General features: G+C 36.9%; 1 protein-coding gene across 4 annotated transcripts in view; it reads right to left on the bottom strand.

The window, feature by feature from the left end:
• Positions 1–16,511, bottom strand: part of PRPF18 (pre-mRNA processing factor 18) — a 54,581-nt gene that overhangs the window by 17,452 nt on the left and 20,618 nt on the right. For all 4 annotated transcript variants that reach the window (XR_007405675.1, XM_025445440.3, XM_025445439.3 and 1 more), the window contains 7 exons: positions 15,729–15,833; positions 13,568–13,681; positions 8,830–8,976; positions 7,168–7,236; positions 4,696–4,836; positions 4,499–4,570; positions 1,762–1,917 (listed from right to left, as the gene is read on the bottom strand). Coding sequence is in view for 3 of the 4 variants with exons in the window: in XM_025445440.3 (XP_025301225.1) it covers positions 1,762–1,917; positions 4,499–4,570; positions 4,696–4,836; positions 7,168–7,236; positions 8,830–8,976; positions 13,568–13,681; positions 15,729–15,833 (804 nt within the window). In the remaining variant the exon portion in view is untranslated. The remainder of the gene's footprint in view (positions 1–1,761; positions 1,918–4,498; positions 4,571–4,695; positions 4,837–7,167; positions 7,237–8,829; positions 8,977–13,567; positions 13,682–15,728; positions 15,834–16,511) is intronic.

Raw genomic sequence — 16,511 nt, forward strand, 5'->3', positions numbered from 1 at the left:
TATGCATTGCTCAAGCAACAGGGCCACTGGATTCAATTTTTCCTTTCATCCTTGCTATTTTTTTTAGAATCTTTTTTCTTTCAGCCAAGAACTTCCAGAATGCCAATGTCTTTTCTACCTTAACACACACCCTACCCTTGTTGTCTGTGAATGTGATAACCTCTCCATACAGTCAACCAAATTAGTCATTAAAATGTTTAACAGGACAGCATTGAGGTGACTAAGAACCCCATGACATCTCACTAGCATCCACCCAGATAGACATGGATCCATTATTCAGTACTCTGTGGCATTCCGCACTCAACCAGCTATGAATCCACCTGACTGTATTATCATATGAACATCTGTCCACAAGAAAATTATTGGGCTTAAGTCAAACATCCTTCTAAAGTACAGTATATTTACCAATTTTCCCTAATCATCTTAGGGAAAAAAGGAGGATTTACTTATTTTTTTTAATGGGAAGGTAACAGTTAAAAAGGAAGACCAATGGAAAAAGAGCAGGTTATTATAAAGCTTCCAAAAGTAAACCAGAAATCTTTAAAAATGCTAGATATATTTTTGAGAAGAAAATAAGTTTGTGGGGAAGTGGGAATCATGCCATTGTTGCAAAACAAAAAGCTGTCTTTAAAACAATTTATATATATATATATATATATATAAACAATTTATATAGCTAGATGAACTTTGACACTATAGCTTTGGCCATGGTACAGTTGAACACAATTAGCAAATTTAATCACCGGAAACCGTTTTCTATTGTTAACACCAAACGACTTTCCCCTCCCCCCACCGAAATAAAAGCTTTTTGCCTCCAATACAGTCACTGGTGGTTATTAAAAAATGGAAAGGCCTTTGAATCTCAACAAGTATATTTGAACTCTGTAAGTTCTACAATTCATATTAGGGAGTCAAGTTGAACTCCTATTTGAAAATGTTAATATATATGAATAAGGCATAAAGCATGACACACAAGTTAATCTTCAGCACTTGGAATTGAAATCGCGTAACAAGATAATTCATGAATATGGTAATAATTGTTCTCTGGCACAAAATCTGAAAGCATGTTATGCATTTTAAGCAAATTTTACATTTTAAGTAAACTTCCTGAGTATCATCTTCAAACTTTAGAATTAACATCCGGCACAAGTCATTATACAGACACAGTCTGGGATTTTTGACAATTTGGCAAGAGTGGGATAACAGTTGACTTTTTTCCCCCCACTAAGGAGAAAAGTTTTACCCAACAACAATGCAAATGAGTTTATGCGAGGCACAATGGACAGTAAGAAAATAAACTATTAACCAAATCTTTGGACCTATTATGTCGAGAAGGGTCATTAAATGTTACTGAAAAACAATTAACAGTGTTTAATTAACAGTTGATTAAAGCCAGGTTTTTATTATTCATACCTTCTTTTTAGCCCAGTAGATGTTAAATAAATCTATCTGGAAAGTAACAAAATGAGACTTACTACTCAATGGTCTAAATTTGTCCTTCTTCACTAAACTCCCAAAGCCAACTGAAATAGCATTATTGCAATGCTAAAGTAATTAAAGCACAACACCTCACCCCGTCTGGTGACATGTATGAAACTACAAGGTTTCTATTTAATTCCGTGAAGTCATGCTTACAAAAAAGTGGACTTGTGTCCTAGCATACTATATCCAATTTGCTCTAATTCTGCTCTCAAAATTGACACTTTGGGATTTGTATAATGTTAACCTCCAGAGCAATTTCTTTCCCTCCCAGTTGCTTACCTGAATATATTTCCGCTGTGTTTCATCATTTAAAACATGTGCAACATGCTTAGAAAAAATCTTTTCTCTACCAGTTCTGGCATGGATACCAACCATGGTGACACCTATGGGCCAAGGGGCATTTCCAATGGCCATCTGAAGATAAGCATCATTAGCCTAAAAAAAGAAAGTTCAGGAGATCAGAAAAGCAAAAAATACTGGGTTGGTCCCAATTTGTAAAATATTTCACAGCCCTTGCGACATAATTTTCATCCATCTCTTGAGCATGTTGAAAGTATTACCATTCCCATTATTCAAACAAAAGAAATTAAAATAACGAGGTGATAGACTGCCCTGCCCAGACCACAAATGTCCGTGGAAAACCAGAAACCAAAGCTAATCCTGTGAGTAAAAAGACAAACATTCCTTTGCAGCCTTTGTGCGCTGGATATTAATGCATTTCAGATCTGGAATTACCAGGTAGGTAATTTGATGCACTGACAAAAACTCTAGTTCAGTGTCCTTTAGACCCAGTCTTCTCCACAGGTGGTCACAAGTACAAGATGGAGGCCAACTGGTTTTTCACGATCCAACCTGTGACTAAACCCACTGCCAACTAAACCCACTGCCCGCACGGCAGTGAAGGCCTCTGAAAGCAGTGGGGGCTCTGTGAGCTGGGACTATCACACCGGGTCCACAGCAGATGTGTAAACAGAGATTAAATACTAACCCTCAAGTCGAATAGTTACAGGATGAGATCGTTTCACTTTGGCCCCTCTACCCCTCCCACCTGCCAAGAACCTTAAAATAAAAGCTGCAAAACGTAAAAAATAGAAACCAATCAAGACAAATGGCTCTCTTTCTAAACCAACCCTGGCTACCTATGAGGGGAAAAAAAGGAGAATAAAAGAGAACTCAAGTAAATTCTGAAAGACCCCTAGAGCTTTGGAGAGGCTCATACAATCAGGTCTTGAGATTTTAATTTCAAAAATCAAATTCCTATGTGATTGATATGTAGAGTTGATTTTAAAAATCAGGGGCTACAAATAGGCTACCTGGAAGATCATTTTCTACCCTGAAGACAAATTTGAATTTGCTCTCTTCAGTTTTATAAAGCTTAATTTTAAAAGAGCACATTACACACTTTTATCACAGATTCTGATTTGTGTCAATTTTAACACTGGATATTAACTGATAAAATTTCCAATATTTAGTTTCCTCAAACATCTTTTGAGAAAGCTATCCAAATAGGTTATTAAAGTCTCTTGGTTCTTCTGCAGTTTACACAAAATAAACTCACTTGCGGGATCCCTGGGTGGCGCAGCGGTTTAGCGCCTGCCTTTGGCCCAGGGCGCGATCCTGGAGACCCGGGATCGAATCCCACGTCAGGCTCCCGGTGCATGAAGCCTGCTTCTCCCTCTGCCTGTGTGTCTGCCTCTCTCTCTCTCTCTCTCTCTCTCTCTCTCTCTGCGACTATCATAAATAAAGTTAAAAAAAATTATAAAAAAAAACTCACTTGCTTCTCAAATATGAAAATGCAAAGAGTAACAACAGGGAAGGCATGCTGGCTAGTAGACAAGTGACTTGATCTTTCTGCAGTGATGGTGATCATATCTACCTATTCCAAGGCAACTGTCTTTCCTAAGTTACCATGCAACTAATAGAAACTACCCAAGAATAAAATTTATGGGCGTAAAACAAAAACATTTCCTCTAACAAAGCTAACTAGATCTCAGAGGGAATAAAATCACTACTTGAGCCTCATTAGCACAAGGCTCCTGTCAACCCAGGAATGTCAGCTAACCCTCTGTTTAAGTACAGATACTCAAAGGAGCACAGGGATAAGCACTGGCACTCCTGCTTTTCTGGCAGAGCCCCATATACTGTTCTGGAAGGGTCAGTGGAACAGCTGCACTGCAGCTCCTTAGTCCTACACTCTTGAGAGCCACTACTACTAGAAGCTTCCCTCTTCAGACTCTGCTTACGGGCCAGACGCACAGGCACATTTCCAAGCCCCACTACTGGTACAGCAGGCCATTCTCTTTACATTCCCCTGCACCAAACTGACAGCCTTCCACTCCCCTTTCTGAACTCCACCCAGGAGTGCTGGGACACGGGAGCTCGTCCCACTGCTGCAACCTCCTAGAGCCCATTCAGGACTAAAGACACCAAAGGCAAAGGGAAAAGTCTTCCCTAACAAGGGGGTCTGCTGTTGTTGCTGTTCTGAAATAGGAGAGATAAATTCTGGCAACCTTACTTGGAACATTTTCTCATACAAGCATAAAGGGTGGTGAAATTCCATTGTATCGTTAGTACAATAGTTTAGCTATATTACGGATTAAGTAGGCTTTTATAACTGGCCTGGGAAACTAATCTACATAACATTGTTTCTATGGGAAAATTTGTTCCAAGCCATAATCTTGAACAATCTTTGAAATCCAATCCCATTCATGAAATGAACATTGCCAATATCCAGTTCATGCTCTGAAGAACTTTACACCTACCTTAAAAATGACTAAAAAAACCAATGTGGTCAGAAAAGTTTATTCTCAATGCCTTAATAATCAAGCTGTCAATGATTTAGAAAATAAAAGGTTTGAGGTTTTTTTGTGTTTTTTTGTTTGTTTTTTTACTAACTCATTTCACATTTATTCTTAAAGCTCCTGTGTAAAATACTTCCACATCAAATGAATATATTATATACAACAACCTAGATAAGTTCATAATCGTGATACTGATGGACAGCATGGTAATGTACCTTCACATATTCTCTCTGCAACATGAATTTAATAATATCTGTTATGGATTCTTTAATATCAGCAGGAAGATTCTGGAAAATAAAAAAAAGAATATTTTTGAAAGCTGTGTATGGTTACAGACTGCATTTATTCTAATTTTTTATACTCTGTTTTTTAAAAACTCAGTTAAATAAAAGCATTTTTCAAGGAAACTTACCCTTTTCCGTAGCTTTCTGAAAAGAGGTCTGAGATAGGATTCAGTCTGTTTTTGAGTAGCACTGTTCAGTTTGCCCTGTACACTGCGCTTCACATAATCTTCTCTGGCATTCAACTCTTTAGCCCAAACACCCAGGAGGAACTGTTGAAAGAATGGGTAAATTTAGACGACAGTGCCCCCCAGTGGTTCAAAAAGTTTAAAAGTTCTCTAACATACTGAACAATATATTATCATCTTCAGAATAAATTTCTTTTTCTAATTAAAATATCAATATTTAATTAATGAGCTATTTCTGCTTATTTTGTCATGTATGTTTTTTAGTGCCTTTGGCAAGTCACAAACTTCCCTATTCTACATAGATATGTAGAATATACACATATTCCTAGCTCAAAGATAATCAATTTCCCCCTAACAAAAACTATCAAATTCCAAAGGTAATTTTTCAACAGAAATAAACTTTTACTCGTATTTCTACTAAAATTCAACCCACCTACATTTATTCACTGTAATACCATATGTGTTGTTATAATACATATGGGGCATACCCCATAGATACCACAGGATTGGTTCTAGACCACTGTGTTAATGAAGTATCACAATAAAGTGAATCAAATGAATTTTCTAGTTTACTAATGCATTTAAAGTTATGTTTATACTATAATATAGTCTATTAAGTATATGATAGCTTTATGTCTAAAAACAAAAAACAATAACAAAAAACCAATGTATGTACCTTAATTGAAAAATACTTTAATGTTGGAACACCTGCCCAGGTAGCTCAGTCAGTTAAGCATCTGACTCTGGATTTCAGCTCAGGTCACGAGAGAAGGCCCCTGTGTCAAGCTCTGCGCTGGGCATGGAACCCCTGCTTGAGATTCTCTCTCCTCCTCTCCCTCTTCCCCTTCCCTCCCCTTAAAAAAATACTTGATTGCTAAAATATGTTCATCATCATCTGAGTTTTCATGTCCTAATCACTGATCACAATTCACCATCACAAACACAGTAATAATGAAAAGGTTTGAAATATTGCAAGAATCACAAAAACTTAACAGAGAGACACAAAGTGAACAAATGCTATTGAAAAAAGTGCCGATACACCTGTTCAACAGGTGATGGCCACAAACTATCAATTTGAAAAACAACAACAAAACAAAAAACCCATAACAACAAAAACAACACCAAAGAAAACTTCATTATCTGCAAAGCACAATAAAACCAAGCACTATAAAATGGGGTATGCCTCTATTTGGACTTTCAATTTTTGTGGTAGAGATGATAATTCAATTAAATACTCCCATTAAAGCACCAGACTAAAGGAGAAAGAAGGAAAACAAAGAACACAAATAAAAAAACTATAGGGATCCCTGGGTGGCGCAGCAGTTTGGCGCCTGCCTTTGGCCCAGGGTGCGATCCTGGAGACCCAGGATCGAGTCCCACATCGGGCTCCCGGTGCATGGAGCCTGCTTCTCCCTCTGCCTGTGTCTCTGCCTCTCTCTCTCTCTCTCTCTCTCTCTCTCTATCATGAATAAATAAATAAAATCTTAAAAAAAAAAAAAAAAAAAGAAAAAGAAAAAGAAACTATAACCCCTCCGCCCTGCCCTGGAAAACTACCCTGGTGCCCCTAGGGTTTAAAGGCATCAAGAGCACGGATTCTATCAGTAGGTAAACAGGGAAGTTGGCAGAGCATATACCCCCCTAGTGGCATTACCTACAAGTAGCCTCTATAAAGGACCGGCTGTCACTCCGAGAGGAAATTCTAGTTCACATTAGTTCCTAAGCCTATCTAATTCCATGCCATATCCTAAAGAGACTGAGGATCCTGATGACTAATATGCTGTATTCAAACTGTTAATAAGTAGAAAGCACTTCTTACATTTAAATCTCTTGGCCTGAACACACATGGTTTGTGAGTAAATGCTAAAATGAATCTGGCATTTGCACACACTCTACCTAACCAAGTAAAGCAAGAAATGCTGAGAAAGATGGACTGAGCTCACCAGAGCAGGAACCTGCAGCTATCTGTAGAACTGAAAATGAACAGTCTCTGAAAGGTTGCTGATGTGTTTGCATTTTTCCACTGCCAAGGTCTCCCTACCTCCTTCCTCTCCTCGCTGTCATCACCGTTCATAAAAGCTTCTGCAACACTCTCCTCTCACTGCACTCCCTCCTGGAGGGTTTTTTAAAAAATTTTTTCAACTCCCCACACTCCTTGTTCATTCCACTGCTGTGATTCTTCTCTGTGTGTTTACATTAACAAGTCAGTTTTAAAGTGCTACAGTGAAGTAAATATGTTTCCTTTGAGTAACCTCTATATACCAGTGCACAGCAATACCATGAACCATGTATATGCACAAAGCATGCTTATTGAGGGATTCCCTGTCCTGTCCTTAATCCTTACATCATCCAAAAATTAAAGACCAGTTTTGAACCAACTCAAATGTCTTCCTCCTTTCCCACTCTGAGATCACATACCTTAAGGAACTTCGTAATGATGTCCATGTCTTTATGATCATCGCCTTTTCCTAAAGACTCACCCAATGCCTGCAGAAAAACAATGCTTCCGTTCATTAGTAAAGAGCAACAGCTGAATAGATATTCTCAACACTATTCTGAACACGAATATTTATTACATATACTAGTTTCTGTTTTTAAAAAACCCGAAAGAATTTCCAGAGAAGTTAAAAAAAATAAGAAAACACCAATTGGTCATCAAGATTTAGAGAAATTATCTTCTATGAATCAAAAGACAAAAAAAAGAGGCTTAGGGAACTAATGGATAGATTTCTTTTCAAGAGAAAAAAACTGTCCTAGAATTAGGTCATGATGATAGGCATCAACCTGCAAATATACTAAAAACCAGTGAATTGTATATTTTAAATGGGTAAGTTGTCAAATAAGTGAGTATCTCAATAAGGCTATTTAAGAAAAACGAAAGCCCATGGGATGCCTGGGTGGCTCAGCAGTTGAGCATCTGCCTTCGACTCAGGGCATGATCCTGGGGTTACAGGATCGAGTCCCTTATCGGGCTCCTTGCATGGAGCCTGCTTCTCCTGTCTCTGACTCTCTCTGTATCTTTCATGAATAAGTAAATAAAATCCTTAAAAAAAAAAAAAAAAAAAAGGAAAAATAAAAGCCCTGAAGTGGTTGCTCACACTATTTTTGTCAAATTTAGGGTCCAGATAAAGGTGCTGGTGGGGTGGGAGGAGGAGCACAATTAAAACAATTGTGATCTCATGGACAGTGCAGCCAGGAATGAAAAGAAACAGAAAAATAACAGTTTAGGTTTTCTTAAGAAGAAGAAGCTTTCAACTAAGCCATTAATTTGTGCTTGAGGTAGATACTTAGACAGTACAACACTGTTTTTTAATTTTGATTACATGTATCACTCCATGTTCAACACACTGGCAAAAATGAGAAAGCAAGATACTGCCAACTGTTGGCAGTGATGTGGGAATAAAAGGCACACATGCACGGCTGACAGGGATGTAGACTGGTACAGCCAGTCTAGAGAGCAACATAACAGTACTTGGACAAGTCACATACATATAAATCAGCCATCTGGCTTCTGAGTCCGCAGGGGTTACGTACAAGATTGTTCATAACGAAGTTGTGTGTGGCAATAAGGAGCTGGGAGCAGCCCAGCTCTCACTACAAGGGAATAGAGAGTAAAAGGCAGTGCGTGCCACAAAGTATGAAATGCTATGTACCAGTTAAGACCGCATGTTCAGATATACAAAAAGCATCAAGGATGAATCTTAGATACAGTGCCAAGCAGAAAAAAGAAACATAAAATTAAAAACAACAAAAGAAAGAAGAATTTCATAATATCATTTATGTCTATTAACAACACAAGCATACAAAATACTACTGGTTTTACAAGACCACCAAAAAATAAAAGGACGCACAAACATACCAAAATAATTACTTTTGAGGGAAGGATGGAAGGTAGTAAGAGTGAAGAATGAGGAAAAAGGGAGTGAATAAGTAAAAGCATGAAATTAAAAAAAAGGCCTTGGTAATGCCCACAGATCACAGTAGTGTGCTCTAAACTGAACCATCTGGTGAACTCAAGCATCTGCCCCAGGAAATGAAAGATGTGATGGGGTAAAGAGATTAGGTGGGTATAGAGATTACCTCTAACTCTTCGATTGTGGTGTTTTCTTCATGAACTTTCAAATCATTCTGTGTGTCTTCCTCTCCGGGTTCCTGACCCCCCACAAGCTCATTGAGGTACTGCTGGTCAATCTTATCCAGAGCTGCTTTCAGATCATTCCTCAACCCCTGAGAAAGGAGAAAAAAATACAACTACTATGAAATTTCACTGATGTTCCCCTTTAAGATTTTTCACTACTAATAAGTACAATTCATTTTTTTCTTCTATAAAGGAATTAAGTGCTTAGAAAAACTAGAGACTCCAGTAAGATTTCAATTTATTATGCAGCTATCATCACTGTCCAGTCAAAATTATAATGAATAGATTTGAAAAAATGTATACACAATAGCTACTCTGTTCAGAAAACCAAAGCATGTGTGTGATCCAAATGAGAATATTCCTAAATGCTAGAATTTTCTAATTTGGTCTAGTGCAAGTGACCAGGGATCCACCAGAGCCCTCAACTCATTTTCCCAGTTTACTTAAAATGTCTAACCTCACCACAACTACTCTGAATTCCTTTAACATTACACAAAATCAATAGTAAGAAACTGGTGTCTCATCTACATCCTAGGCTTTCACTAGATTTCTAATAAACCAGCAAATTCTACTTTCTATTCAAATCCAGTTTGTGACCATTTGATAAAAAGAGAAGCAGCCTTAAAGCTGGACCCATACTTTACACCACGTACAAAACTAACTCAAAAAGGTTCAAAGATGTACATTTAAGAGCTAAAACAATAAAACCCTCAGAAGACTACACATGGGAAAAGCTTCATGATACTGGATCTGGCCATCATTTCTTGGACACAACACCAAGGCACAGGCAAAAAAAAAAAAAAAAAAAAAACCCAAAACAAAACAAAAAATAGATAAGTTGGGCTTCGTCAAAATTAAGAACTTTTCTGCAAAGATACTACCCAAGAGTGAAAAGATAACCTGTGGAATGGGAAAAATACTTAAAAGTCACTAATTCACTAATATGATAACGACTGATATACAGTATAAAGAACTGTTATAACAACAAACTTCACTAAAAATGGGCATAGGTCTTGAATAGAGGACCACGTGTAAAAGGCCATTTGAAAATGAAATGAAAAGATGCTTAACATCACCAGTTATTAGGGAAATGCAAATCAAAACCACAATAAGGGGGCACCTGGGTGGCTCAGGTCATGATCCTGGGGTCCTGAGATTGGGCCCTGCATCACTGAGCTCTCTGCTCAGCAGGGGGTCTGCTTCTCCTCCCTCTGTCCCTCCCCCCTGGCTCCTCCTTCTCCCTCTCAAATGAAGGAAATCTTAAAACACACACACACACACACACACACACGCACGCACGCACGCACGCAGTAAGAGACCATTTCAAACCCATCAAGGATGGCTACGATCAAAATAAGCAGTGCTAGCCAGGATATGGAGAAATGGACTCCTTCAGTGCTAGAAATACAAAATAGTGCAGTTGCTGTGAAAATGTATGGCAATCACAACAAAAAGTTACATGTGTACACATCAAGACACATTCTAATTAAAATATCAAAAGGTAAAGACAAGGAGAGAATATTAAAAGTAACAAAATAGAAGCCACTTGTATACAAGGGCACTCCCATAAGACTATCAGCAGATTTTTCAGCAGAAATCTTGCAGGATAAAAGAGGGTAGTGCATAGTATATTCAAAGTGCCGCAAGAAAAATCTTCCAGCCAAGAATACTCTACGTCACAAAGTCATCATTCAGAATTGGAGGAGAGATTAGAGTCTCTCAGACAAGCAAAACTAAGCGACTTCATCACCACTAAACCAGCCTTACAAAGAATGTTAAGGGACCTTTTTTAAGCTGAAAAGGGTGCTAATTAATAACAACATATGAAAGTATAAATCTCACTGGAATAAATAGGTAAATATATAGTAAAGGTAGTAGATTAATCACTTAGAAAGACAAATGTAGTAAAAATAACTATGATTACAATAATTAAAGGATGCACAAGAAAAATATGTAAAATGTGACATCAAAAACATAAGATGTGCAAAAGTAGTAAATATGTAGAGCTTAGAATGCATTCACACTTAAGTTATCTTAAAATAGTCTGTTCCAATTATAAAATAAGTCACAGGAAGTCACAGGGATTCACAGCATGGTGACTACAGTTAATAGTGTATGGCCTACTTAAAAGTTGGTAAGATCACAAGAAAAAAAAACTGTAACCATGTATAGTGACAGATATTAACTACACTTATTGTGGTAAGCATTTCACAATATACACAAATATCAAATCACTAAAGCAGTATGTTAATTACACCTCAATTTTTAAAAAATTTACCAATAAGAAACTCTTTGGTATCTGGGACAAGCTTGAGCAAGATTAAAATGCAGCAGGTTGTAATAAATTAATAGCTAGAAAATTTTTCAAGGAATAAAACATAACTAGTAGAAACACTGAATCACATATTAACAGTTCACATTAGTATTTTATTACTATCTCTTGATAAAAAAAGGAACTATGATATAGAAAAGAAGTAAATGTTGATACAATGAAGCATTACAAAAACCACTAAGAATTTAAGTTATGGTTTTAAACAGGACTGAAAAAATTTTTTAAAATTGCTGTAAACATTACAATGGAAGAACATTTTTGAAATTCATTTATGCTTAAAAGAAAAAGTTAAACAGAGAATGACTATATGATCCACCAATTCTACATCTGGGTATACATCAAAGAAGTGAAAGCGGGACTCCAACAAGTATTTGTAAACCTGTGTTCAAAGCAGCATTATTCACAATAGCTGAAAGGCAGAAACAACTCAAATGTCCATCGAAGCTAAATAGATCAACAAAATGGGATCCATATATACAAGAGAGTATTTTTCAGCTTTAAAAAGGAAGGAAACTTTAAAAATAAATAAATAAAAAATAAAAAGGAGATTCTGACATACACTGTTACATTGATAAACCTCTAAGATACTATGCAGTTGGAAGGCCAGTCCAAGGGAGCATTCAGTGGACCTTGGCCACAGTCCATATCTAACTGCAATCACATGCAAGACTCCAAGCAAAAAAACTTCCCAGTTTACCCCCAAACTACAGAACAGTAACAGACAATAAATTATCTTAAGTTACTAAGTTTCAGGGTGGTTTGTTACAAACTCTGAGGACCAAAAAATATTTTATAAATTGTGTGAAGCTACTCAGTTTTGGGGTGGTTTGTTACATAGCCATAGATCACCACACCTGTCTCTCAGGCCTCTTACTAAGCCCACAGAAGATCTGAACACTACCATAGCTGACATTTACCCAACATATAAAAGACTTTCTTTTCAGGAGCCCATGGAATATTCACCAAGCCAGACCATCTGCTGAGCTACGTAAGACCAGATCAGAGTCCTAAAAAACTAGAACTCTTAAGCTTTTAGAGAAAATAGAGTATCTCTTCAAAACCTTAGGATAGGGAAATAATTCTTACAAAAAACACCAAAAGCAATAACCATAAAAAAGAAATAGACTTCATCAAAATTTAAAATGTCTGCCCAACCAGAAGACACCATGAAAAGAACAGGTAAGCCAAAGACTATCAGAAAATCGTCACAAACAATATAGCCATATATCTGACAAAGGACTTGTATTCAGAATATAGAAAGAACTCCTACAGTTCAAAAGTAAAAGGGCAAACAACCCAATTAAAACATGAACAAAAGATTTTAACACACACTGCCCAGAGAAATATATGGGCAATAAAGTCTACGAAAAGATGCTCATTACCTTTAGTGAACAGAGAGCTGTAAAAAGAACCACAATGAAGTACTACTACACATACAAAAGAATGGTTACAATTTAAAAGACTTAAAATAACAAATGCTGATAACATTTGGAAATATTCAGCATTTCTTAAAAACTAAAGCATACATTTACTCTTACTATTCAGCAATTCTATTTCTAGGTTTTTACCAAGAGATAGAACACATTTACAAATGTTCATAGCAGTGTTATTCATAACAGCCCAAAGTTGAAAACAAATGGTAGTATATTCAACTATCAGCAGCAGCAAAAAGGAACTACTGATTTCTGCAGAAACAATGCATTTTGAAAATAAGCTCAGCAGAAGAAGCCAGACTCTCATGACTCCATCTATATGAAATGCAGAACAAGCAAAATTAATCTACAGTGATAAGAATTTTGAAATGTGTTTGCACATGCATTCAAAAGGAAAAGGACTAGCTAAGAAGGGGCACTGGGCACCTTCTTGTGTGATGAAAATATTCTTTATCTTACCAAGGGTGGTGGTTACATACTCAGTGGATTTGTCAAAATGCGCTGAACTATATATATATGTATGCTTAACATAGGCGCTTTTTATTATTATTTTTTAAGACGTTATTTATTTATTTGAGAGGTAGGGGAGAGAGGGGGGGTGGGGGAAGGGTGAAACAGAGAGCACAAGAGCAGGGGGAGGGAGAAGCAGATTCCCTGTGGAGCAGGGAGCCCATGCAGGGCTCAATCCCAGGATCATGACCTGAGCCAAAGGCAGACCCTTAACTGACTGAGCCACCCAAGTGCCCCAAAATAGGTGCCTTCTAAAAAAAATTAAAGAAAACTTACATTCAGCAGTGGTAATCTGGCAAACTTTATTTTTCCATCTTTGCCTATAATAATGCAATTACTCCAACTCCATACTCTTCTAGTTTATGGGTACAGTGGTATTTCTCAAGTTTTGTTCTGACTTCTTACCTTGTTAACTTCTGGTGTGAGGATCTCGATTTTTCTTAAACGTTGAAAAGCATCATAATCAGTTTCTCCAAATAGTCTGATGGGTTCTCCTCTTTCTCTCAATCTTCTGATAACCTGTAAGAAGAAATAACAATTATAACAGTAACTCCTGTTTTTAGTAATAATAATTCCTCTTTTAGGTGACCAAATACTTATTTTGAAATGTAGACAGAAAAAGTCAGTTGGGTTTGTTTTTTAATTTTCCAAAAATGGATATAGTGAGTTATTATCACACCTTAAAAAACCCTAACATGTCCAGTTTCTTTGGCTGTTTCATCAAAGGCTCCATCTGAATAACAGAATACCTAAGAGAAACATTAAGATGGAAGGGAGGGAAAACTTTTATATACAGAAGGAAAATAAAGTCTGGAGTCAGCTGATAACTCACTAACCATAGCCTAGAGTCAGCACTGCAATACTACATTAAAACCAAACATCCCTCAGAAGAGAAGTGATCAGGACAGGGCACATGTCAGGCTTTTGAGGGGCTGATAATACCGTTTCTTGACTTGGGTATTGGTTATATGGGTGTTTTTAAATAATCATCCATTATATTGCACATGCATGTTTTGTACATTCTTCTTATACATGTATCCATTTCATAAAAAGAAAAAAATTGTGGGATCCCTGGGTGGCCCAGCGGTTTGGCGCCTGCCTTTGGCCCAGGGCGTGATCCTGGAGACCTGGGATCGAATCCCACATCGGGCTCCCGGTGCATGGAGCCTGCTTCTCCCTCTGTGTCTCTGCCTCTCTCTCTCTCTGTAACTATCATAAATAAATAAAAATTAAAAAAAAAAAAAAAAGAAAGAAAGAAAAAAATTGTAACAGCAAAAAATCAAGTTGATTCAAAAAAATTTTTTGGAAGTACCAAAAACTTTTTCTGGAAACATAAACAGTAGCACAGTAACCACTGGTAGAACACCTACTGAGTTACCCAAAGCTTGGTATTCAGAATACGAAATTCTTGTTCAAGATTACAGCTATTGTCAATGGATTTTTTTTTTTTTTAGGTCTAATATTCTTCTCTTCAAGCTAGGTATTTCAGATTCCTTCCTCTAATTTTCACAGGGCAGCACTTAAGAGTCCTCTGTCCTTTCCTTTGTTCAAAGTTCATTTTTGTTTTGTGACCCTCTGTATAGTTTGCATTCTCTATGTCACATGAGTATCTTTAAATTTTTGTTTTGGCTTTTTAAGAAAAGTAACAGTTGATACTGACCAGAGTATAGACAAGCACTGTAGTACAAACTGGTACAATAGGTCTACAGAGCCCTGTGATGATATGTATCCCAAGCCACAGAAATGTACAGTCTTTAGTCACCAGACTCCAGAATCATGGTTCCCACAACTTGTCCAAAAGGAACAATCATACATTAGTATGCACGCAATGACATCTGTATAAAGATGTTTATCTTACCTACGATTTATTTATATTAGGGAAATGCTGAAGCAATCAAAACGATCACTACTCTCTGGTTTTTAAAATAATGTTTTTAAAATATTACAGGAAATTACATAGTCATAAAAATTATACAGATCTCTGTTTTGACCTAGAAAGAGATATTAAAAGTTACAAAATGTATATTTAAAATAATTTTGAAAAATAAGTATGATTTCAAATATGTATTTTAGAACAATGTGTTTACTTTTTAAGGTTTAGAAATGTGTGTGTGTGTGTATACACACACACACACACACACACACACTTCTAAAAGATTTTACTTATTCATGAGGGACAACACAGAGAGAGGTAGAGACCATAGGCCAAGGGAGAAGCAGGCTCCCTGCGGAGAGCCTAACACAGGACTCAATCCCAGGACGCGGGGATCATGGCGTAGGCCAAAGGCAGACACTCAATTGCTGAGCTACCCAGGCATCCCTAAAAAAAAAAAAAAAAATATATATATATATATTTTTTTTTTTTTTAGAAAAATATATTCTTTTAAAAGTTTAAGGGTATCAAGAAAAGCAGAGATTAATTCAGAACCTCATGAAGAAAACTGGCTAGCTGCTCAATATTTCAGTTCAACCAGACATATTATAGAGGCAATAATGACATAAAACTTCCTGGAAAGAACTGGAGATAAATGCTCTTGAGATGGTTTTTTCATAAAGACAAACTTACCTCTTGCCTGGAAAGAGTCATGGGTAACTTTTCCTCTGCCAGTTCAAGTTCTAGCACTGGATTCGAAGAAGTTAATGGTTTCTGGTCCTCTTCTTTTGGCTGTATCTGTATTAATAGGCAAAAGAAATCCTATTATTCAGCTTTTAAAACATAATAATAAAGCTAATATTTATCATTCTGTGCATTAACTGGTCTTGGAAATTAAACATGTTTTAAATATTGAAGGTTTTCTAAATGTACCACCAAGGAAAAAGGTCCCAATAAATGTACATGCTTTTGAAAGCTCATCAAAATTCTCCATTTCAGGGACACAGGAGCAAACATGCACACAGGAGACCACATTCTTGCTATTAAAAAAATGACAGAAATATAATGGTTTACAAAATCAAAAACTTTTAAAAGGGCTGAAACGCAGACTCCTTTCTCCCTAGAGTATAAAGAATTTTATTTTCTTAAAAACAATCAACTTGCTTCTCTTTGAAAAAATCATCTTACGGGCTTCTCTGATCCTGTTTTAAATGATCCGATAAGCCTTGGGTTATAAACAAAGACAAAAACAAAAAAACAAAAAAACAAAAAAAAAAAACAACTGCTCTCCAAGAAACCTGTAAAGCCTCAGGCTCCTGCTTTATCCTGCCCTCCTTTTTGAAAGGTAGGATTCCAAGTGCACCAAAATCACTGCTGGACATGTAGAAACGCTCCAAAGGTATGGAGAATTTGCCCCCAGACCGAGCTATGGACCCCGGGGGGGGGAATAACAGCACCACACACAACCTGACAATG

Source organism: Canis lupus, chromosome 2 (assembly GCF_003254725.2).
Source record: "Canis lupus dingo isolate Sandy chromosome 2, ASM325472v2, whole genome shotgun sequence".
Lineage (NCBI taxonomy): Eukaryota > Metazoa > Chordata > Mammalia > Carnivora > Canidae > Canis > Canis lupus.